Raw genomic sequence first — 25,911 nt, 5'->3', positions numbered from 1 at the left:
TATTCACTAGGGCTGTCAATCGATTATTTAATCGTGCTTAATCGCAAATTAATAGCACATTTTGTATCTGTTCAAAATGTACCTTAAAGATAGATTTGTCAAGTATTTAATACTCTTATCAACACGGGAGTAGGCAAATATGCTGCTTTATGCAAATGTATGTACATATGTATTATTGGAGATCAATTAACAACACAAAGCCTCCTTCACGACAATCTAGTATGACGTAGTTAGTACCAATGGATTCCTTAGGTTTTCTAGTTTCATATGATATCAGTATCTTCATTCTAGCGTTACTATGTTAAAGAAATTAGTGGCGTTAAAACAAATTTGCGCATTATTATGTCATTAACTTTGACAGCAGTATTCACACAAAAAAAGACTTATAGCTCACTTTGACTTTGCTCGGACTTGAGCCTCATGACTTTAAAGATTTATTATATGCTCCTCGAGCCAAAAGTGGAATAAAATTCAGACACAGAGCAGACATCCAGGCCAGTGTCCAAATCAATTTTTTAATAAGTTTAGTGGCTTTGTTTTGTTTTGAAAATAGCCTGAATCTCATTTCAGGTGTAATCGCACTACAGCTTTTATTTTGTCGTTGTATACCAAACTGGCTCTGTTAAAGTGCTCCATGAATTACCATGAAATGGGTTTGGAAAAGTACAACAGGTACTTTCGGTGTGGTCAAAAATCTGGTGAAGAATGAGTAGTGACTTTTAAAGGACTTGAGGCCTGAAGCAGTAAAACGATCCATTTAAAAAAAAAAAAAAAAAATCACAAAAATACATATCATTTCCAGTCTTGGCCCTTCAAATTGATCCAGTGATCCCTTGATGAGTCCTGAACTCCCAGGAAGGGAACCACTGGAGTAGTCAATCAAAAGAAAATGAAACAACAGCAATTTAAATAATCAATTAGTTATTTTAAAGTTAGAGTAAAGCAGATATAAATGTGTTCTGAATTTGTCTCACTGCCCTGTTTGTGTCTACCCACTATGAGCCATGAAGGTATTATCATCTTACTGTCTCCCAGCAGCTCCTCAGACATCAGACTGTCCTGACGGTTTCCCAGAACGAAGGCCAGGAAGGAGAGGATGAGCGCGTCCATGATGCCCATGATGGCCAGGATGTAGGCCCAGCGCACCGAGCAGGCCCCCAGCGTGTACTTGTCCGTCTGCTCGCCACACATCCGCTTCACCTCGTCGCTGTCCCAGCCGTCCGGGTAGATCATGCAGCCCAGAATCAGACATGTACCTGGATCAGGAGGAGAGAAAGACGGGTTAGTGTTCAAGGGCTTAATTGGCTACCAAGGGAATTGAAGTGTACAATACTCAAAAGTACTGTACAAAAACAGTGTGCTCAGAGTTGTTATAGGGTTCTTATTTACACTTGAAGATATAAGTATAGTAAATAAAATGCAAATTCACAGAGGACAGATTAGCAGAGAAGTTATACAACCAGTAATAGTATTATTTTTCATTATTATTGTTTTTATGATTATTATTACTGTTTTTCATTTATTCTTTTAAATGTATTATTATGTAACATTATAATTCTTGTTTTTATTATTTATTTTTTTATCAATAAAATATATATATGTATATATATATATTTAATTATTCAGTATTTATTTATATTTATTTTTAACTACTTATTTTCTTTAATTGTATGCATGATATGTATTATAATTTGTTTTTATTAGTTATTCTTTTTAATATATAATTTTATTATTCAGTAGTTATTCATATTTTCTTTTTTAATAATTAATTTTCTAATTTTATGTTTGATTTATATTATTATAATTATTGTTTTCATTATTTATTTATTTTATATATTTAATTTTATTCTGTATTTATTTTTTTTTTTTTTTAATTATTATTTATTTGCATTTATTTTAAGAGTGTTCTTGTGTCTTTTGACATTATGTTTATTTATATGTTTATATGGAAAAGAAGTATAGCAATACTATGTTTTGCTAACTTGGAAAAATGATGCTTCACAATAAAAAACATTTGAAACAGGATATGTTAGCAGAGGATATAAATGTTGAGCTACAAGCAGGTAATCTCTGAGGAGAAACAGGATCAAAAATATTATTTTACAAAAAAAAATATATATTCTTTATTTTTATTAGAGAATAAAGAAAGAAGAAATAAAAGAAATAAGGCAGGAGAAGGAAAGGAGGTGACAGCAATGCAGAAATGGGACCAAGAGGTGAGGATAATATGAGAATATGTTACAAGATGTCACAGCACCATGTGGTGAGTCGCGCTGCCTTCATTAGCCGTCTGCTGCATGGCTGACAATGACAGACTGAGCTGTTAGAGAGCAGAGTCATCTAACAACACTTCTGCTGGCAGTAAGGAGCCGTTGTCACATTTATACACACACAGTCGGCCCAGGCAATCAAATGATTTACTGAGTATTTAGTTGTTGACAATGCTGCCAAAAGCCAAGTCTGAATGTCCGAAGTTTTAATTTCTGTGTTTGTGAAGGCAAATGTGAGTTTTAGATAATGAGAGTGAGGATGTTTAAAAGCAGGATTTTACTGTTGCTAATATGTATAGGACTGTAACTACTGATTACTTTCATTATGGATTAATCTGCTAATTATTTTCCCCATTAATTGTTTGGTTTGTAAAATAATGAGAAATACCGTGACCCAAAGTGACACTTTGTCCAACCAATAATCCAAACCTCAAAGTTATTAAAAGATAATTACATATACTAAAATAATTAAATAGAAAAGCTGCAAATTTTCAAATTTGAGAAGCTGGAACCATGAAAATTAAGATTTTCTGTCAATTGACTAATCATTTCAGCTGTACTTTTATATACTGTTGGCTAGTTTAATTTATAAAAAAACATAATATTTTATAAGTTTTTCACATATTTTGCAAAATAATTTAAACTGTCAAATAAAAGTAGTGGAGTAAAAAAGTACAATATTTCCCTCTGAAATGTAGTAGAGTAGAACTAGAAAGTGACATCAAAAGAAAAGACTCAAGTGAAGTACAAGTATCTCGAATTTGTACTAAAGTACAGTACTTATTTACATTTTATTGCTGCATTCAGGGGCCTCACAAGTATGGAAACTCAAGCACACTAAAGTGAGCCGGCAGCAGATTAAGCAAACGGATAATCTCCGGAAATGTCATGGACTCGAGTCCCTCCTTCCCTCCGCTCCCCCCTTTCTTATCTCACCTCCTCCCCTCTCTCGCTCTTTGTGGCCGCCATAATGAGAGGAGATGGAGACCTTTATATATACTGTCTATGATAGAGGCGGAGGAGGAGCAGAGGCCTCCTGGGTGTCTGGGCTGTGTCTGCTTTTCTGTTAGTCATGAGTTAAACACAACAAGTCATCCCTCTCACTGTTGTACCAATAAAAGCAGCAACAGGCTACTGTAATAATAACAACCAGTATTGATGTAAAAAGCACTCTAATCCATATCCTTCGCCTACATTTCCCAGGAGGCACTGAGTCTATTGACTTTTCCTGCAGCCTTCCTGAGTTGGAGATCAATGTTCTCAGAGCAGAGCGGAAAAAAAAACTGTTTAAAGCAGCAGTGGGTTGCTCATACATTTCAATACATTTCTTCATGTTATTTTTATGAGATAACGCGTTCCCTGTTTGGTGCATATGGGAGAGATCAACAGACATGTGATTTATTATTTATTTATCACTGTATTAACCAACTTTCCCTCATGTTTTTGACACAGTTTGTACGCCTTTTGAGTCCAAATTTGCTCACCATGCCAAACACTTGGCCACCAAAACAAAGCTTGAAAGAAAGCAACCGAGAATGTAATATGTGAAATTCACAAGGAAACATTTGGTGTTTTTCTGTATTGACAGTGAAAATTGTCAACAAGGATGAGGCTGGTCATCTTTTTTGAGATATTGGTACGTTTCCAGGATGCTTAGTTTGTTTGTTGTAACAACAGTTGTTCTTCCTGAGCTCCATATATCCTCCTACAGTGGAAGCCGCTTATAGTGATCACGGTTACAGAGATCAACCGCTTATATGGATCAAAAAGCTTGGGACAGAATCTTTCCTATACAAATACTGTTTAAATAATTTGCTTATAGTAATCAAATAGTCTTGTCATGATCAACATATGATCATGACAAGATTTTGAGTACAAATCTGCACACAGTTTGAAGAAACCAACTGAGGATGCACATTTGACATTTCTCTAATGACAGTGAAAAGCTGTCAACAAGGCTGGAGTGACTGCTATCTTGTTTTGTGAAGCTCTAACAAACCTATAAATCCACAGGTTTATTCGTGCCTTTTAAAGTGTAAATGGGGCTCCTTAAAATCTGTCACGCAAGGGTGTCTTCATTTTAATTTCTGACTCTTCTGATCTTCAGGAAATGGTTTTTCATTTTTACAAAACACTAAACTTTCACCATGTCTTCCACGGTATATTAGCGTTCATTTCCTTGAATTTCGTATTAGAGGATTTAGTACAGTGCACACAGCTCTCTCCTGTGTAAACAACCTGTTCCTGCAGGCTTTCTCAGCTGTAATATTAATAGAATGAGTTGAACTGAACGCTGTCTCAACGGAAAAATCTTAAACCTCCCGCAGTCGAAGAGGAACACAGAAGATCAAAAAGACTCCGGGTTTGTCTTTCTGAGTCTCGTCTGAATGCCTTAAAATGTCCATTTCTGTGCTGAGGTGGTTCACGCTTCAGCATCCAGTAGCTGCAGGTTTGATGCCACAAAAGCAAAAGTGTACCTGGAGCTAAATAAGCAGTCCTCACTCTTTGCATGCTTTTGCATAAAAAGCACAAAACAAATGTAATTATTCTTCTCACTGACTGATCTCATCATAATCCTTTCATCTTCAATACCTAAACGGCTTCCTGAAAAAATACTTTTTTTCCAAAATGTACTGAATTTAATCTTTTAGCTTCAGCAGACATGTAATGTTTTTCCTGCTGTTATCAGTAAAGCTGAAAAAGCTCAAACAGAAATCGTCTCCATCCCCAAATCTGCATCCAAATGTCTCTAAAGTAGGCCGAGGGCAATCTTTTATCTTTGGCAAAATTGTTTTGTTTTCAGGCTTTGCACAGAAACGCCGTGTAGCTACAAATGGATGCAGCTGCGGTGTAACGTGCAGTAACAACAGGGGTAAGCCAACGGGGTCAGCCTCTTCATCTCCTGATAAATACATTCTCCTCATCTCAACATCCCTGCAGCCACAGAAGCCTGCACACAATCCCTGCCATAAATAATGAAAGACACTATGAAGCCCTCAGATGAGGAATCATGTCAGCTCTTTTCGACACTTTAAAATGACTGATGTTTTTCGAACCTAAAAGCTCAGGATAACACTCGGACTCATAAAACAGACGAGTGATCCGGGTTCAACGCCTTAAATGATTTAGATCGACTGAAAAATGGAGCTCACAAGTTGTTCAGAAATGTTCAAAACAAGCTTCTTAACCGAAGGCCTCATTCAGCATGGTAGTATTCCAGTTCTGCAGGAGGTGGGTGGTAATGAGCTGGAGTTCACACTGGACTCCTGAGAGCGACTCTTCATCGCAGAGGGAAGAGGAGGTCAATTACTGAGCCACGCTACATCTCACTCTTTTATCTCTCTCTCGTTACTAGAGAGACTTCAGGCATGTTTTTTCTCTTTGGTCAAGTCAGCATTGAAGAGATGAAGCATTCTTGATTCCTCGACAATAATGAACTGGTTTGGTTTGGACTGTTGTTTCTCTACTGAAATCAACTGAAGTAAAGCTGGATTAGAGGGTAAAGGCTGGCCAACACTTGTAGATTTTTCAAATCTTAACAGATGTTGAAAACGTGAGACCCCACACGTAACGACATGTTATGTTAAATTTAACAGTTTTGTTCCTATAGTGTGTGGAGAGTAATGATTTTGCCAAAACAGCACACCACACACTAACTGACTCCATTTATGAACAACAAGAGTCCCCCACTAAAAAAATGGAAATCTTGCTAAATCTCTCGCGATCGAACGTGACTTTAATTAGCGATGTTAGTTTTGCACTACTTTGTATTGAAAATTCACGAAGGATCACAGTGATGTCAGATTACTGACACACCCTGGAGTACACTTCTACATCACTGGAGTAAGCAAAAACAAGATTTTGGGGGGGCTTAAGTTGCTCTTTCAAGGCAGGGTTGACGATGTTATCCAGTATACACTATTTGTTATATTGGTTGAAATGGTCTTCACACCCCGACAGCGATCCATTATGAGTTCTGAAAAAGGACCGGGAAAGAGCCGTCATCTGTAGCTGCTGTAATCCTGTAAAAACGTCTACCAATCACTGCCTCGAGGTCCGCTTGGAAAGAACCAATCAGATGCCTCCCTGCTCGTACTCTACCCTTGGCGTGCACCAGCCTGAACTCAAAGCGTGTGTCCACCGCACGTTTACTGGAGAATGCAAGAGAAAATTCAGCCAAAAGTAGCATTGCCGCAGTTACTTGTCATGAGGTAGCGTTGTTGAGTTGAGGTCCTCTCTCCGCTCTGTGTATGTGAAGTAGTTACGATGCGGCGGTGCTCGTGCATGTGTGTGGGGGTCGTTGCCTTGGAAGTAGCCAAAAAGGAGGACAAAACAACCAATTTGAAGACATCACCTTTGGCTCAGGAAAATAATGGACATTTTTCAGCAACATTTTATGGACTAAAAAGCTACAACTAAAAGGGAAGTTATCTTTCCACATGGAGGTCACACAGAATAAGTTTGCCATTCAAAAGTTTCTCAAACATCCCCTTCATGATTTTGGATGTCCTTGATTTCTCTTTTCTTAAGCACACACATGCTAAACACACACTTCCTCTCTCCTTGAAGGCTTCCCAGCTGACAGCTGTTGGCAGCAACACCGGGGACAATCACGAGGAGGAGGTGTCATAATCTAGACCTCTGTGTCCAATCGCCACATGCTATTACACACACACACACACACACACACACAAACACACATACAGTCACTCATGGTGCATTTCACAGGCCCATCTGTAGCTGTCTACTTTGTGCGATTCATGTTCCTTTAAACGTCACGGTCACTGAGGCGGTGTTAGTGTATGTGCAGGCGTGCGTTGGAGAGCTCATACTGTATGCACTGTGCAAGGTGGACCGTGGCAAATGATATTAATGGGAGTTAATTGGGGCAGAAACTGGCAGATGCAAGAAGGTATGAGGACAAAATATGTGTGTCTCTCTCTCTCTCTCTCTCTCTTTCCACCCCCCCGCCCTGATCCCTTCTGCTCCACAGAGGACTGAGTGAGCATGGGTGTGTGTGTTGAGAGATAAGGCAAAGGAAAGGGAGCATAATTTGCAACACAAATCCTGCCATATACCCCCCATCCTCATTAACACCTCTTGTATTAGGTCCACTGATTCACAGGGTTTGTCTGTGCTATCGACCGTTGGCACGGCTGATTAATGGGCTGCTCTGAAGTCGCTGCACTTGTTTGACTGCCTCACATGTTTAAAAAAAAGAAAAGAAATAACATACAACCTTTGAATATAGATTAAGACAGCAGTTTCTCCTCACTTAGATTATATTTAAATTAACAAAATATACGTGTGCCTTGGAACATTCCTTTTTCTATATTTATAGAGTATATACTGCTATAAAGTTTGCCGTCCTGGTTCAGACTTCAGAGCCTCCATGTAGACGCTACTCAACGTGATTGGTTGATGCCTTTGCGGTGCAAAACCTCAGAAAATCGACCTTTCTCCGCAAAAAAAAAAATGATGACGCTTTTTTTCTGTGTAATATTTGTGTTATGTGTGAAACAACCTTAACTTTTATTAGACTTTAAAAAACTATAAATAAGTGGATATTTACCATGTGTATTGTCTCAGGACAATGTCTCTATAATTAGCAACAAATGATATAGTCCTTTCCTGGGAACTTCTTTGGAAATTATATTATTACAACTGTTATTATTGTTATATAGGAAATTACAGGACACCGTAAAATAAAGTGTTCAAAATATTTTTCATACCCAGAGACTAATTCACATCTTGTCTTTGATTTCTCACATGGGTTGTAGACACCACATAGTTAAAAAAAATTCAATTACTTTTTTCTTTTTTGCATTGTATTAATTGTTAATGGTTCAATTTATTGTTTGTAATATGTTTTCCCAAAATGAAGGTCTAAACACTGCTTAAAAACCCTCTCCACACCACCAGGAATACAGTTCTGGTAGGGAAATACAGAACAATTTACCTATTCTGTAATAATAATAATAATATAATGATAATAGTCAGTAATAATTTACTTATTCGGTAGAAGAATTTATACATGCAGAGGGTCTAGAAGTACTGGGAAAAGTCTTATAAAATATAAAATAGCCTTATAAAATAGGATCCTTAAATGTCCCGAGTCCTCGGTGGTAGCTACGGCTCTTATTCCCACACAGCATTTGCATAAGCCTAAAATACAAAACACTATCAATATTTCATACATGGCCTAATATTGAATATACCAATCTCCCAACAACACTGGCTATACTTGCAAGCATTGCAAAGATACAAAACAGGATATCTTGAAGAATATCTTCAGCTAAACTTCCCCTGCGAACGCTGTAATCTTCACGAGGAGCTGTCCGTACACCGTGGTGCTGAAATCTCAGCCAGGAAACATGGTGGCAACGACTGTTTTCAGCTGCTCTATTCTGCCTCAACGATTCCCTGTGATTTAGACACTGACTGGGGGTCACTCTGGGCCACTCTGTATGCATGCCAGCACACAGGCAAACTCAAAACAAAAGACTCTCCACCTCCTACAACAACCGTGTTTCTGTTGTCACTGAGGATGATATTGAGAGGAGAAAGGGAAGTAGAGGTGAGGAAGATGAAGCACAGACTGAAGATGAAGAGACAAGAGAGAGAAAGAAAGGAAACGGTAGAGGAGAGAGGTGCTCAGGCTTAAAATAACATGAGTGGCTGCATGGTGTTGACTGCAAGATCAAGATGAGATTATTAGAATCATTAGGTATGAATCTGAAAGTTATTGATATGCACGATGCGTGTGTCATTCATGTGTCATTTTCAGGTGTGGATTGAAGCGAAGACTGGAGGGATTCAGCAGAAACACGGGTTACAAGATTGGAATCTCAATGCACCTCATTTGAGACATGAAGGGAATGAAAGTGGCTGTTTAAAAATGCAGCGCCAGACAGACCACGCTCCTCCGTCAGATCAGAGGATGGCACGCAGACAGAGCAACCACACTTCAAAGACATAAAGCAGACTGACTTTCAAGTCAAGTCGGGGCAAAACCCGGCTAATCCACTCTTTATTCTACTCCCCGGGACGACCTCGGCCATTAGGATGTCCTCATTCAATTTATTGAAAAGCTAAATAAAATTTAACTCTGTGTCAAAGACGAGCTAGTTTGGGGATGGTCCCCGGAGGAGAGAGTGCCGTAAAATTGATTGAAGATCAAATTTACAATCTAATAATCTCTGAGCAGAGAGGGATGCGGCTCAGGTCTGTATTGAGCGCAGGCCAAACAGAAGAGTTATTATATTATTAGTGCTTTATCATTTATCAAAGGAAAAACCGCTGACCTTGGTTCAAGGATAAACGCACCTTTATTTAACTCTAATGTAATAGTAGAATTTAGCCCCCACCACTCTTAGTAAGGCTACTGTTGCTATGACTGTATAGCTCTCTATTTTTGTACATCACATAATGCAGTTTACAATAACAACAAAGACAGATTTAGCACTCAAATTCTTAGTTATTCTTGAAACAATGGGTCCTTGATTCAGATAAAAGTAGACAAAAGCAGATTATGCAATTTGTCAACATCTGTTTTATCTAATAAGATACAGTTTTGACTCTGTTCATCTCAGAGTTTTCTAATGACTTATTATTATCATTATTATATCTTGAGGTCAGAGGTCAAGGGACCCCTTTGAAAATGGCCATTGCCATTTTTCCTCGCCAAAATTTTGCGCAACTTTGAAGCGTTATTTAGTGTTCTTCCCGACAAGATAATAACATGGTTTGTACCAATGGATTCCTGCGTTTTTTTAGTTTCATATGATACCGGTATCTTCACGTTAGCTTTAAGACTGAGCCCGCTAATAGCGAACGGGCCAGTGTTAAGAGGTTAATAGTTTGTATAATAAAAGATCGATACTTGACGTCTGTGTATCGATAAAATATTGCCACGCAAAATAACCCGATACTATGCTGTATAAATTTTTTCCCCACCCTTAATAGATACGCTCCCGAGCTGATAAATACAGTTTAATTCACTCCTTATACATACAAAGGCTAAAAAAAAGATCTTCCAACCACTTAAACATGTGTGGTAATCTAAATATTTACAGGCTTACCGAGCCTCATTACAGCTGCTAAGCTATGAATGAACAATCACTGTTTAGGGGACGGTGAACGGTGCTACTCCTTCGAAGAAAATGGTAAATAATGTAAGTTAATGTAATGGAAATTATTCAAAGCCTCTTTAGGTGATGATGTGAGGATGTGTTAGCAAATTAGGATTATTTTAAGACACCTCCAGTGGCGCTGCTTAAAACCCCTGGGCATGGCAGTGCCGCAGGAACAAAGCCTTCTTATTTTAGTGATAATCTGCATAAAAGTTATTCTGAAAATCCTCCTGGGCGGAGGTATTGTTTTCCTCCTTCAGACGCCTCATCTCTTGCATGAGAACCCCCCCTGCTGCTTTACAGTACACAGGAGACGACTTCAGAAGTTGCTTCCAAACAGTGATGTCGCCTCAGATTCGGCGCCTGTCTCGTTTGAAGTCGGTCCTAGTTGGAACAGTCTTCTTCTGAGTATTCAAACGAGCTTTAATCAAAGCTTCCTCTGATTTCGTCTGAGCGCGGAACATGTTCGGGAGTGGGAGGTCGCTCCCCCACGCCGAGTATCCAATCGGCTGGTTTGGATGAGAGAGATGCTGCATCGCCATGGTGACGGGCTGCCTGCTGTCCCCGCGCCGACTGATATGTGGATTTGTATGGATGAGTGTCAGGACTGCACCAACACCTTAGGGCTGTGAATGTGACACAAAAGGCCTCTCTTGTTTCCTCCCTCCTATATCTTCTGATGAGTAAAGCCTCGCCACATGTCCATACGTACGACCGTAATCTGAAGCAGCTTTTGTTCTCTGGAAGTACAGGAGGACTCACATACCTATCAGGAGGTGATTCAGAACAGGTGCTGGCATTAATTAACAGCTCCCATCGGAGAACCTGAGGAGTAAATGTGCTAAACAGGATCCACGCTGCATCCCGGGCTGAAGAAAAACATGTGTTAAGCCTTGTATGCTCGCTGTCAGTAAAGCTAAAATCCCCTTACTGCGATAAGGTTTGTTAGGCTCAATATTGTCACGGCTCAGCGGCTGACAGGCGAGGAATAAAACAACAGTTGGAGGGCGAGTAGCAAGCCCACATGGTCAGGTTTTATTTACGACATTTGATCCGATGAATGTTGCACGTTTGATCAATCGTTGTTTCATTTAAGTGCTCTATCTTCTCTTTGCCTCCTCAGATGTTGGTGATTCTTGAACTCAACTTTTGGCGGTTCTGAATCTTTAACGGTTGTCCTTATTTTCTCTTCCAAAACCGGCTGCCTTTGAAGTGGAGCCGAGGGGATTGCTCCACTCCCGTTTCAGTAACTTCTAATGTGTCTCTGATCTTTGGCGATGGCACAGTACATGTTCTCCTCTTTTTCTTTTCTTTCAAGCCTTCCCCTCCCTCTTCTCTAGCTCGCTCTCTTTCTGCAGCACTGATGATGATGATGTGAGGGGAGGAGGAAAAAAATACAGGGCTGTGTCTTACTGAGGGAAAATCCACCTGGCACCAATAGAGAAATGCAAGCTCGTAAGAACAATGGAGGCATGGAGACCTCTTAAACTACACTGTTCCACCAAAGGGTCAGTCAGCACAGGATTGTGTCGACAAAACAAGATTCATTTAGTAGCCATTCTGTAGCTTTTGACCTTATTACACACAGACACCATGGACTTTTTCTGAACTTTATACTTCATCTATTTTGGCTCAAAAGTTGAGACTGAATGTGCATTCTTGACCTTGGAAACATCAGCTGACAAACTCACCATGAGGGCCATTTAGTAGCGGTTCAAGCTTGTGTTAATCGGCTATTTTTTATGCTAAATGCAGTACCTGTGAGGGTTTCTGGACAATATTTGTCATTGTTTTGTGTTGTTAATTGATTTCCAATAATAAATATATACATACATTTGCATAAAGCAGCATATTTGTCCACTCCCATGTTGATAAGAGTATTAAATACTTGACAAATCTCCCTTTAAGGTACATTTTGAACAGATAAAATTTTCGATTAATCGTGATAAACTATGTACAATTATGCAGTTAATCACGATTAAATATTTTAATCGTTTGACAGCCCTATTATGTAAGAATTACAGTGCATTACTTTTCGTAGGTATAAGTTCAAACAGTGAATGAGAACAGCCTGACTGATGTGAGAAGAACAACCCTCATCTTTTCCACTTGTCATGCAGCTGTGATGCTTCACCACTCCGGGGATGCTCTCCTGACCTGCGATTTGTGACCTGGAGCAAGCGGTTGGCTTTGGGGAGCAGCCAAATAGGCTTGAACCTTGCTCTTGAATCCAAGCAGGTTGCCATGGAGACACCTTGAACCTCACTGGGGGGGTTGCATCAGCTCCCAGATCGCGTCCCCTCCGTTCGGCAGCCTGAAGGACCCCGCTGATCCCGAGCAGCTCACCTTGGCGATCTCACAGAGAGTGAGGGAGTGATAGGATGCTGCCAGCAGTAGCGGCAGCAGCAGCACGGAGAGGCGTTTCCATGGCAACCGGCAAGCTCGGAGGGATGGAAGAGCATTAATGGGTGGCTGAGGTGGCTCCGAACATCACTGAAACAACACACGTCCCCTTTCTCCACACCGTCCGTGTTTTCTGATCCGTGACCTTCGAAAAACGGCGACTGTAAACAAACGCACTGCACAGCCAACTGTTAACCCACAAACACACCTGAGAAAACACTTCACTCAGACCTGCGAGAGCCTCCTCCGGGTGCATCGAGGAGCATTGTTCCTCCGGTGTAATCATAAGTAAGTCCACTGGGATGCAAACACTCCCAGCGCTCACACTTCTTAACTCCCACTGCTAAGTTTATCAAATAACAACCCTCTGCTGTGGCGCTTCATGAGCTCTGGAGCCTTTTGATGTCCTCTCAAGCTCAAACCTCATTTGTATTCTACGTCTGCCCCCAGTTTTCACTAAGCTTTCTTTGATTCAGTCCCCCCGCCAATATGTTTTCCAACGTTAACATTGTTAGTCATGTTTTCCACACAGCATGGTGCACCTCCTCATTTGCAGCTCAATACCACTGTTACAATCGTCGATGGATGATCAGTGTAATTAGGCGTCTACCTCGGAGGGAAACCAGCGGGAGGAGACGCCTTGTTACTCTGATCCATGAACAGATTTCAGCTCAGTTTGTCCCATTCAGAGCAGGTAAACATCAGGTAGACATTCATTACTCAATGCTAGGGCTGGGACGATACACCTATCTCCCGATTCTATATGTATTGCGATTCGATTTTATGATTTATTGCGATTTTTGTTAACTTTTTTAACACTAGACCATGGGAAAAAGTTGAATCATACACTTCTGGAGACTTTTATTTTGAAAAATATCTAAATGAATACCTTAAAAATGTTTGATTTTCAGCATGTATATAGTCAGAGATGTCCTGAAGTCAAATATATCAGTCATTATTTATTAATTTTTTTCCAGCAACCCAAAAATCTCCCTCAGAAAATTAGTGCTATTTTCTTTTTAATTTATAAGGGACATATAATGTTTGTTTTGGTTGACGGATATGGAATGGATATGACGTAACGGTACTCTGATTACAACAATAAAAGCAGTAACTTCCTTCTACCTCCACAGAGACTCAAATTAAGCAAATATATCAATTCTGGCAGTAAATAATCAATTTCAAAATCGTAAAAGAAAAATCGCGATACATAGGTGAATCGATTTCTTTCCCACCCTTACTCAATACCAGCTCATGTTTCCCATCAGTCAACCCAATGCAGCACTTAAATCTTCTGAGGCCGCAGACGGTCCAGAAGAGTAATATATTCTGGATGTCAGTATGTATGTATTATGCTAAAAGGCTGTAGTCATCAAACAGCTTCCTCGTCCGATATGAGCGTATTGATTGATGAGAGGATGGGATGTTGGAAATGAAATGTCCTGCTGAGAAGTAGATCTAATGGATCCGAGTTTTGTTTTGGCTCTTTGGGGAGGAAATGTGGATGCACTTTAGACCTGCAGATATGACCAGAACAGGGGATTTGTGGGCTACAAATTGGATATTTAGGAAGCGGAGAAAGTACAGACAGAATATAATATATATGTGCTGAATACACTGTTCTGGAAGTAGGCAAGATCCATATATAGTGCAAAGTTTTACTGTCTTTAGTATCAACAAACTACAGACTTTTACAGACCACAAACTGCCACCTTTTTATGTATATTTTCATATTTTTTTCCAAACCATTAATTCATTCATCCCTATTCTACTAGACAGTCTGAACTTCATCTTCGTTGTGTTTTATGTAAAACAAATTTGCACATTTTCCATCATTCATCATCTTTGTTTACTTTTACATTTATGCACAGTATATCTGATTATATGTAGGTAAAAGTGTTTGTATATATGTTAATGTCTTTGTGCACATATTCTATCTTTTATAGTAATTGTATTTTTGTACAAATGTGCAAACAAATTAGAGCTGCAATCATTAATCAACTATTAAATGAATTGCCAACTTTTGATAATCAATTAATCGGTTTGGGTAATTTTTTAAGAAAAAAAAATGTCAAAATTCTCTGATTACAGCTTCTTAAATTTTTATTTTCTGGTTTCTTTACTCCTCTATGACAGTAAACGGAATATCTTTGAGTTGTGGACAAAATGAGAAATCAGTGGACGTCATCTTGGGCTTTGGGAAACACTGATCGACATTGTTCACCATTTTCTGACATTTTATAGACCAAACAACTAATCGATTAATCAAGATAATAATTAACATATCAATCGACAATGAAAATAATCGTTAGTTGCAGCCCTAAAACAAATACAAATTAAAAACAAAATCTACTGTTTTTATGTCAGTCAATCGACTTAAGCTGCTGGGGAGAGGTATAAAGTGGAAGTTTTCTTGTTCCATAAGCTAAAAATCAACATGGGATCTGCACAAAGCATCAGCGTATCACAATAAGCAAAGACATCTGTCAACATATGCCAGTGAGAGGTGGTATATGACAGTGGAACATGAGGAACATACCAGAAACCAACAGTGACATTGAACTCAGAATAGACCAAAGAGTGACAAATCTGCCATTTTACTCTCAACATCACTCCTAATATCTGCTAAAATGCTAAAGTAGCTTTCTTAAAGTTATGTCCTCTTACTGTCATCGTACTGAGAGTTCATAGACGTCTTTCAGAGTTTAAAATTGGCCTGTGTGGTTCAACCTTCACAGAAGTGTCTTTCCTATAAATCAAGGAGCATCTGAGCATCATTCACCCTCCAACAACGACAGTCAGGTGTCATAACAGAATCTGATATATGATGAAGACCTAGGGCTGAGCGTCAGTCTCCTCGACACCAGCAGACACCAGCATCACTCATTAACTCAAAACACTCACACACGTTGAAACGAACATCACTCAAATGCACATGCAGGGGCACACACGGGCTTATCCGAGGCAGATAGTTTCAAATGGGTCACCGTGTCCTTGTCCTGCTGCCTAACTCAGGAGGAGGAGGATAAATCAACCGGCTGTCTTCTCCATCCCGGCCCAGTGATCAAGAAGATAAACCCCCGATGGGAAATCTATATAGCCTGCCCCTCCTCTGGGAAACATGTGAAAGCGAGCGGCAGAGGAAGAGACGTATTAACGACAGTTAGAGCGTGCTACAGAGGACATCAGCTGCAAAGTCTAATGGATCAAACAGAGGCTTGATGTAACTGCTACCTGCTGGTCATTCATTTGTTTACAAAAAGAAAAGAGAATTCTCAAGTGTCAATTCATGTTTTACCCTTAGTAGATAGTTATGGCCCTTCTTGCTAAAGTTACGTGACAAAAACTACTTAGTGAGGTCTAGGAAAAGATGTTAAGTGCGGAAGTTATGTGACAAAGAAAAACAACGTTGACTTCTGGTTTCACACGGGATACGAGCACCGGTCTCCTTGGCAAAAGTCTGGTGTTTTTTGACCTGCACTTCCACCCCGACCTCCTCCCTACGTGGCATTTGTCACTCTATATACTTCCTGGTTAACAATTATCTGGATTACATATAAACTGATTTTGTGGGATATATATATATACGAATTACTGTGCATTACTTTTCGTAGGTATATTTACAAACGGCCTGGGTGGTGACAGACTAAAAGCTTCCATCGTGGAAACACCCATCAGAGCATCTCAGCTTCCGAATTGTAAACGAGGGAGTTTTGCAAAGTACTTTTTCCCTGCCAACATAGAAATAGCCGCGACTAGCCCACAGACATGCTGGTGAATTAATATGCTTAGATCATTAGTAGCAAGGAAGATCTTCTCAGTAGTGAGCTCTTGTAGTATAATTACTTAACACATGGGGTACTCTGTGTTTTCTTTCCCTGCAGAGTAAACATGTTCATACAAACATGATGCCTTGTTGTTAATACACCATAACTCCTCTTTTTCTTTGGTAAAACATGGCACCCTCTCGTCGCCCTCGGGCTGAGATTAATTGTGTGAATTTATTTCTCTCTCTTTGCCCTCAGGTCCCAATTAAGCGGGATTCAACTTGCTTCATCTCGTAATTATGAAGCCGGGGAGAGAGAAGCTCGCTCTGGTCCGAGTAAACAGACAGGAGGACGATGAGGAGAGGTTGGACAGGATGTTGCCAGTTGGATGTTTGCGCTGCAGTTTTGTGTTCATATTTTTACTGTATGTGATTCCAGAAAAGCTTCAGGCTCATTTGCATTCTTGAGCCACAGAGAATCAGAGTAGTTACAGCTGCTATCTGCGGATTAAATGAGGATATTTACTTTGTGAGACTGAAACGTGACTGAAATGATGAGAATCGGCACCACGACAGAGATTCGACGCACTCAGAGGCTTTCATTCATGTCTAAAAGTGTAATGATTTATTCACAAACAAGCAGTTGTGTTTGCATATATAATTCATAGCGAAGTGACCCGCTGCAGAGAGACAATGACAACGACAGCAGCAGCGCTTAATCTGTCGTTGGAACTGGCTGCGATGTTCAAAACATCTCAACCGTGAACTGTGAGCTCAGATTGAAAAGGCCCGAGGGATCGAGAAGCAACTAAGTCATTCGCCAGTCGATTTGGCGTACGGTTGGTTCGGGGGTCTCGCCCCTCGCATTCAGCCTGTCACATCCCATCACAGCAGGGCGAGCCTCAAAGCTTAGTCTTGTTTTTAGCTCTGTTGGGAAACTTTTGCGGAAGTTTCCGGTCGTCTGAGGTTATGAGGAGTCGTCGGTGAGAAGGTGGCGACTCCTCATAACTGTAGGTGTCTAAGTGGTGTAGGCCAGGGCAGCAGGGCAGGGCTGCAATCAGCCTCTCTACTCCACCATCCTGGTTACACTAATTACATTAATCATGGGGAGACGGGATAATCAAATCTTAATGAAGCGTGGAGGACTTGAGTGCTGTGCTTGACATGACAGTCTCTACTAACAGAGGTGCTGAACTTTTGCCGATTATAAGGAGCCTGATGTGTACAGAAAAAAGCATCTGAAACCCATTTTATACAAGACGTCTTGATATTTTGCAGCTATAGGAATTCTAATAGCGGAAACAGTGAATTTTACAATGAGAAAAAAAAATCAGTATTTGAATTATTATTATATAATATTGGATTGATGCGTCCCTGCTAAAAGCTCAAAAGAGCAGATAGTGTATTGATACCGCTACACATACAGACAGGCATCAACTTGCATTTAACGTCCTAATAAAACAGATACAGTACGTGTGTATCAATAAACGATGATTTAAACTAGAGGATGTGTTTAGATGAGGATAAATATGAACCATTCTACAACAACTGAGACAATAGAATCCAACAAACTGATATCCACAACTCTGAAGAAGGGCCCTCGGAGAGCACAGACCAAAAAAAACTAACTTGCAATGTTTTTGGATCTACTCCAAAATTGAATGAGCTCTTCCTTGGCCCATGCTACACTCTTCCACCAATTTTCAGGAAAATCGGGCCAGTAATTTTTCCGTAATCCATGAACTCCTTAGCGGAGGTAATAAGTTAGTTAGTGTTATTGTGGAGCTTCCCATAAGACTTAAGAGGCAGCAGGAAAAACAGAGCATTTTGTTCTCCTCTGGGACGAGCTTATGCTCCTCAAGATTATCACTTTCCCCTGCTGGGGGATTTGTCACTGATCCCTTGTGCAGCGGGCAAGCTATTTAGTGACGCTCCCTCAGGGATACATAATACAATAGGATAATACAACGGCAGATTGAGAACATTTTCTTTTAGCAGAGAGGAAAATAACACGGCATCGGCGGCTGCTTCTGCTCGCATCAGTGATACTCCCACTCAGCTGGTCTGAAACACACTCGCTGAATAAATCTCTTGTCTTTTCATACACACAGACACTCTGTTCAACAACACACCGGGGATGTCAAACCCGGAGCTGCCAATCACTCCTCTTCCTCTCCTCATGCCATTCAGCGTTCTCATTTCTGTCCAAATCCCCTGCTGTTAGCTCTCCTGCTGCTCCATAACTAGCACCTGATTAGGAGTGTTATTAAGCCCTATAACTCCAGCACATCCACATCCTGCAGAGACTCCTGGAAAGACCTCGTTATCTCCCCATCAGCTTCACCGCCGGCTCTCTCTGTCTGGCAACTGGACACCATCCCATCATCATCCTACCATTTTAAAGGGCAACACAGCTCTGGGAAATGCCAACGGACTTCCAGTTTCTTTATCCGACCTCAGTGAAACATAAAAGAAACAGGCAGATCTCATGAAACATGTATGAAGCCATACTTGTAGCAAACGCTGCAGAAATCAAGGCTATAGGCTGCCTCTGAGAGGGACACATCACTCTTTAGACTGCGTCATGCAAGCAAATTGAGGGTGTAATTAGACGTTCAACTCTGGCAGTTTTTAATAACAGAGGAATTTCCCTCAGCAATCTCGCAACAACATGAACATTAAACCAGCTTCCTCATAGCTGGTTTAATGAAGAGGTAATGGAGCCTGTGAAGCCTCTGATGCTCGTCCCCATGAAGCAACTGTCCAGAACGGTGCAATAAAAGTGCGATTTACTGTTAAATAAGGCGTTCAAAACAAATAGAAAGCAATCAGACAACACATATGTCCACAAAGGCCACATAACTCTGATGATAGAAAGTGTTTGCAAGTTTTTAATCTGCATCAAATTAGACACAGAGAATATCAGGGCCTTGTACAAGATGAATTGTGCCAAATTTTGAACGACAGCTCAGAGTAAATGTGTGCAGATGTTGTCTAAATTTGTTCAAGATTTATGGCAGTTTATGTCAAATAGACTACGGGAAGTTGGCAGCCAATTATAGGGAAACTGTATGGCATGTCAAAAAAACCTTTTCCCCAGGATCATCAAAATATTTAATCTACAAACTGGTGAAGATTGGCTGAAATGTGAAGGACGAATGAGGGGGAAAAAATAGAAATGACAGAAAATCAGTTTTAAAAATGTGCGTGGCCTTCCTGATACAGTCTTAAATCACAAACAGAAACTGAGAAAATAAGGAAGTCTACATCTCAAGGTTTAAACTAGAGGTAGACTGATTAATCAATGTAGCCGATGAAGATACTGGCATCATATGAAACTAGAAAACCTAAGAATCCATTGGTACCAACCATATTGAGTCAAACAATATCTGTGGCCTTGGTGCTATTATATTATGTTTTGTTTGTGCATGTAGATTTACACCCCTATCACTGTTGTTCATTTCTTTGCTGATTAACCTGAACTGAGTATCCATTTTGTGGAATTACAGTCCGAGAGCGTTGTGAAGAACGCAGGACTCTGGATGTCATTTTCATCTGTCAACCCTGACAGTTTTTTCTTCTTCTCCTCGTCTCACATAATCTCCATCTCTCTGCTCATTCCACGTCCTAACTACTCTGCAATCAAAACTGTCAGTCACACTTAAGGCTCTAAATACCTCGTGATTCACCAATCAGACACAGCGCTCTCGCTTTACCTCGAACGGGCTCCAGACGCTGCTGCAGCCCCATCTGTCCATCACGCCTCGGCTAATAAAAGACAAACTCATCAGCACCGCAGGATGACATGTTATTCATCAACAAGCTGCAGAAAATGAATCAAAATAATGTGACCTTGACAATAGTAGTGCAATGTTTTTCTTGAATTTTATTCTCGTTAAATGTATATTAATTTCATTGTGGGTTGGTCCATCTACGCCTTTGGTCCAGACTGAAATATCTCAACAGCTATTGGATGGATTGCCCCGAACTTTTATGCAGAAATTCATGGCAATCAGAGGATACATCCAAAAGATTTTGGTGATCAACTAACTTTTAGCAGTCGTAAGAAGATTGGTGATGCGGCCTTTGTCAACTATGCCCCAAAATTATGGAACGCACTACCCATAAATATTAGGGAAGCAAACACGCTAGACATTTTCAAAAGACATCTTAAAACCTATCTTTTTACCAGCGCATTTTCTCTGTAACTTGCACTACGAATTTTATCCTGCACTATTTATATTTTACTATTTCTACTGTTCTAAAATGTTTTATTATTTTTATCATGATTTTGTTGACTCCATGCACTGCTCTTGCTGCTTGTTTTTTTATTTATTTTATGTAAAGCACTTTGAACTGCAACTCCTGTATGAAATGTGCTATATAAATAAAGTCTTACTTACTTACTTACTTTTCATCTAGCGCCATCAGCAGGTTACAATTTGTCCGATACTTTGTTTATCAAGCAATCAACCAAACAAACAATCAATCAATCAATCAATCAATTTAGTTAATAATAATTATTACTGCACAGTTAAAGTCTTGCATTCAAATGTTTACTTCAAGTGAAGAGTGAAAGAGGTATTATAAGCACATTGTACTTAAATTTACTTAACACCTATTGAGGGTGGAGCTTTCAATTCTAATATAATGCTGGACAGTTTAAGGAATAATAACGCATCATATTTTAATGTTTATATATTGTGAGTCAAATCTGAATCTGCAGTACATCTCAGTCAGGTGACTGTAGTACTACAATGTTTTCCTCTGAAGTAGAAGTACACAGTAAGTAAAGTAGTAGGATATACACTCAGTGGCCACTTTATTAGGTACACCTGTACAATCTAGTAGGCTACAATCCTGCCATAAAGTTAACTTTTATGATACCTATAATGTTTAGTTTTTTTCACTGTCATAGAGGTGTTAATTCAATCACATATTTAGCACTGAGGTCATAGATAGTGGTGGTGTTGGACTGCATTATGTTGAGAGGTTTTTCCAATATTCTGCCCCCCTCATATAGGGCTGTCCTCGCCCAAAGAAATTATTTTTCAACTAATCGATTCATTTAATCGAGAGATCAGTAAGACTGAGTTTCTCCACAAATTATCACACACTGAAAATCTGGTGTTTGCCAGAGATGTGCTCATAAGTTTCTTGGAAATAAGTCATTTCTGCATGAAAAAAGCACAAAAAACGACTAATCGACTAAAAAAATCTCAGTCGACTAAGACCAAACCGACTGACGATTAGTTAGTTGTCTAATCTAATAAGATAGGGGCACCCCTCATTAATTAATAACACCTCTTAATACAATGTAGTCCAGTACAACTCCACTGCAAACTACAACCTCAATAATAAACAGATTTCTGACCATGTCAACAAAAGGTATAAATTGATGGCAGAGCTGTTGCATTGAATTGCAATAGATTGCACAGGTGTACCTAATAAAGTGGCCAGTGAGTGTACAGCTGAGTTGCATATTCTTTGCTTTGAGAGCCTTTTGTAAGTTACTCAAACTCGACAGAAACATAATAAAACTTACCACAGCCGTCTTGGTTAGTCTTTCCATTGTTCCGACAATCACCAACTCTGATTTAGTCAAAATAAACCCTTAAATCACACGTCAAACTAGGCTGGCTCTGTTTTGTTTGTTCTCTCTTGATACGTCATCCAGGTTGTTTCCTCGCCTGTCTCTCTTCCTCTCCGACGCTGAGTCGCCTTCTGAGCGTCTCTTGATGATCACTACCGCCCCCTAGCGGCCGGAGTCAGGAGTCAGCGGTCAATAACGGTATAACACTATAATAATAATATATATATATATATCAAATAAATAAATAATATGTATTTATTATATTTATATAATAAATACATATTATATTAATTATGAATTATTTATTCATAATTCATTTATTATGAATATTATTTATTCATAATAAATAAATGGAAATAAAATAAATACAAAATAAAATAAAACAGTCAATAAAATATGTTGTCAATATGATTTGAGAAGCACACACTCACACTCACACACAAACAACTGCTGGTGGAAATAATATTAAAAAGTCAAAGCAAAATGATTATTTTCTCAATCAATATGTTCTTTTTTGAAAATGTCTTCTATGAACTTAAATATTTCTAACCAAAAAACAAATTTAATAGACTGCATGTGTAAAAAATGTGTAAATGATTTGCGTTACTATTTTCTGAATCTCAAGGTCATATATACAGTATATATATATATATATATATATATATATATATATATATATCAGATTCAGCAGAGACCTTGTTAGAGAAAGCCCAATGCTTCAGCAGCTTGTACCCCTGACTATACACTGTTACCTATGAAATTGTTAGAGCACATTAATGTCAGATTCCTCCTCTGGCTGCAGCAGATTTGTGAGCAGCTGACAGCCAGATACGAGGACCTCAAGTCTGGCTGTGGACACGATGTTCAATCTCACCTCTCCACCAGACCACACACCCCATAAAACACCTCACCCTCTGGGACACCTTTAAACCGCCCTGCCCACGGCGTGTTTGGATTTATTCTCTCTCGGTGACAGCTCTATTAAGTAGATCGCTGATCATCTGGGTGCTCGACTTTAAAGGACACATTTCAAGATTTTCAAGCTCTATAAAGGTTTTTTTTTTCTTATCCCATAGCATAAAACATCTATCTGTGGAGGGCTGACAAGCTCAGAAAATATTGTAATAAAGGCTACATGTAACATAACATTTAACTGGTATCATATTATGAAAAAAAAACACAGTTTATTTCTGAAAAATATAAATATTATTCCGTAGCTACATTTTTTAAATATGATGGACAAAGTTTCTGAATACAGGCTGTGTGTATTTCTCCATGGATTGAGAATTTTAATACTTTCACAGTATTTATACAGCACTTAAACCTTCTTTATAATAAAAAAGACATGAAAATATCACTTTTTACAATATGGGACCTTTAAGTAGTATTTATGTACAACTAAAAATCTTCATTCTCAAGTAACCAAAGAAGCACTATGATGGCTCATGATTATATTATTTTTCTCAGAGTCAATACTTTCCTAAATGTTTCTGTTGTAAGGGGGAGATTGAGGCTGCGAAACTGTTAGAGGCTGATAGAGGCTACCGACCGGTTACTGTCCCTTTAAAATCCTCATCAGCTAAAGGAGGTGATCCACTTTCTTAATCCTCAGACTCAGAATTAGTCTCTAAAGTTTGAGCTTCAGCTGACGTGGCTGCCTTTTAATTTGGCTGATTCCCTCTGCATGTGTCAACATCTCGCTTTATTGTTCATACTTCTGCAGTGTTTTTTTTTGTTTTGACTCTGTGTAAAAATCACCGTCCATCCACTGTGACCTCTCTGAGCTTAAAAAAAAAGAGATGTTTTCCTAAAGGGCAGCCAGGAGCAACCAGCTGAGCACTTAACAGAGTGGAGAGAGGGAGTAGAGGAAAAGAGGGCAGAGGGTTTCATCTAAAAACCTGCAGGTGAACACTCTGAATCTTCTTTTTTCTCTCCTGCTAACAGATTCTTCTGTATACGTGTGTTCCTGTCGGCGTCTTAGTCTCATGTGTGGTCATGTTACATCACTGTAAAGCCTCTCAGACTCTTCCGGTCCTTCATTATATGTGTGAGAGGATAAAGACTAGGCTGATGTCATTAGCCCTCTGCTTTAAATCTAGACCATCTCCACTACACTGCAAATGTTCACAGAGCTCACATTAATGTGGCTTTTTTTTTTAAGATTAGCTTTGATCAGCAGCCAATTATTGCCAGCAGACTCTCAATTGATGGCTATTTTAATAGGGACAAGTACAGAATGTATAGCATTCATATTCAGTGATTTCAGCTACTGTATTTCGTTGGGCCTGACATTCAAATTTATCACTTGGGAAACAATATTTCACATGTGAAATGTTTGTGGTTGGTTGGGCCGTCTGTAGTCGATCTGTCTTTGTCGTGATAAACACGGGTGGTTTCAAGATTTTCTTTTTGTTATCGGCTTGTTTTTTGGTTTCATTAGTTAACAGTTGATTTTTTTTATCTGTGCTACATTTAAGTGATATGCATATGTGTATGTATATATATATATATATATATATATATATATATATAAACAGCAATGTAATAAGGTTCAAAATCTATTCGACGATTAGACGACTAGTCGACTAAAGAAATCTTAGTCGAGAAACACCAAAACAACCGATTAGTCGACTTAGAGGGGGCAGCCCTAGAAGGAAATTAAATTTCATTGCAGGAAATACCATTCTTATGTATCTCTTGTCAGGAAGGAATGTAGAATATAATGTGTAATTTGTATAACACATGTGTTTCTAACTTCAGATTAAACAAGATGACTATAAAGGAATAAGCATGACACAAGCAGTATTTCAACGTGAAGGTTTCAGCTTTCAAACATTCCCTGGATCAGTTCTCATTATCTGTCCTTCTGCTCTGCAGACGCAGTGTGATAATGTCTCTGCGTATCTCTCCCTCTCCTCTCCAACACACAATGTGACAGTGATAAGCAGAACGTCCCCGTTCCACTTGACATCGTTCTGAAGAGGTGTAAAATTGAATACCGCGCGACGCACCGAGCATTCATATAATGTAATAATATCAGTCAGAGGCTTTTATCAAGCTGTGTTATCATGCATCAAACATCCAGCAACCAGAGCTGCTGTGTTTCTCTGTCACTCTCTAACAATAACTGATCCTCAGTACAAGCAACTGTCCCCTGTTGGAGCACTTCCTCCTCACAAATCAACATTTGGATCAATAAAACCTCCAGCAACCAAATGGACTTTTTAGTTTTGGCTCCGAATGCGAGACCACTTAGAGCGCCGTGAGGAACGCCACTTACTGCACAGGAAGCTGCTGGTCAGACAACCAGGAATTAGACCAGACCCACCTCTGATTCTGTGGATTCCTGTGGACTCACAGAAAATGTGCAGCTGTTCATGCAGTGGTAATGTGTGTGTGTTTGTGTGTGTTTGTGAGATCCAGATGGCCAGATGGCTCTGGAGGCCATCCAGGTTATTGAGCATCAACATCAGCATCCTGTTTTCATTATCACTGGCACTTTTCTAGTATGCTTTTAGGGTTTATATGTTGTAACTAATGGGTTTATTAATGACAAATAAATCACTTATTCATGGTTATGAATAATAAGCCGTTAATAACCTTGTAGGTCATTATGTTGTGAAAAATCCATTTAGCATCCTGCAGATCGATTTTTTACAGGCTTTTTCATTTATAAAACAAATTAAGAAATTATAAAGTGAAAAAGAAATTAAAGGATATATCAACATAAAATGTCTTAGCGGTGCT

The 25,911-nt window shown here is 39.3% G+C and overlaps 1 protein-coding gene across 1 annotated transcript in view; it reads right to left on the bottom strand.

Annotated features, from left to right (window-relative positions):
• Nucleotides 1-25,911, bottom strand: part of lhfpl3 (LHFPL tetraspan subfamily member 3) — a 38,767-nt gene that overhangs the window by 3,496 nt on the left and 9,360 nt on the right. The window contains exon 4 of the mRNA XM_037760860.1: nt 1,026-1,256. Coding sequence (XP_037616788.1) covers nt 1,026-1,256 — 231 coding nt within the window. The remainder of the gene's footprint in view (nt 1-1,025; nt 1,257-25,911) is intronic.

Source organism: Sebastes umbrosus, chromosome 23 (genome assembly GCF_015220745.1).
Source record: "Sebastes umbrosus isolate fSebUmb1 chromosome 23, fSebUmb1.pri, whole genome shotgun sequence".
Lineage (NCBI taxonomy): Eukaryota > Metazoa > Chordata > Actinopteri > Perciformes > Sebastidae > Sebastes > Sebastes umbrosus.
Note: the sequence above shows the minus strand (reverse complement) of the source record. Positions and strands in the feature narration are given on the sequence as shown.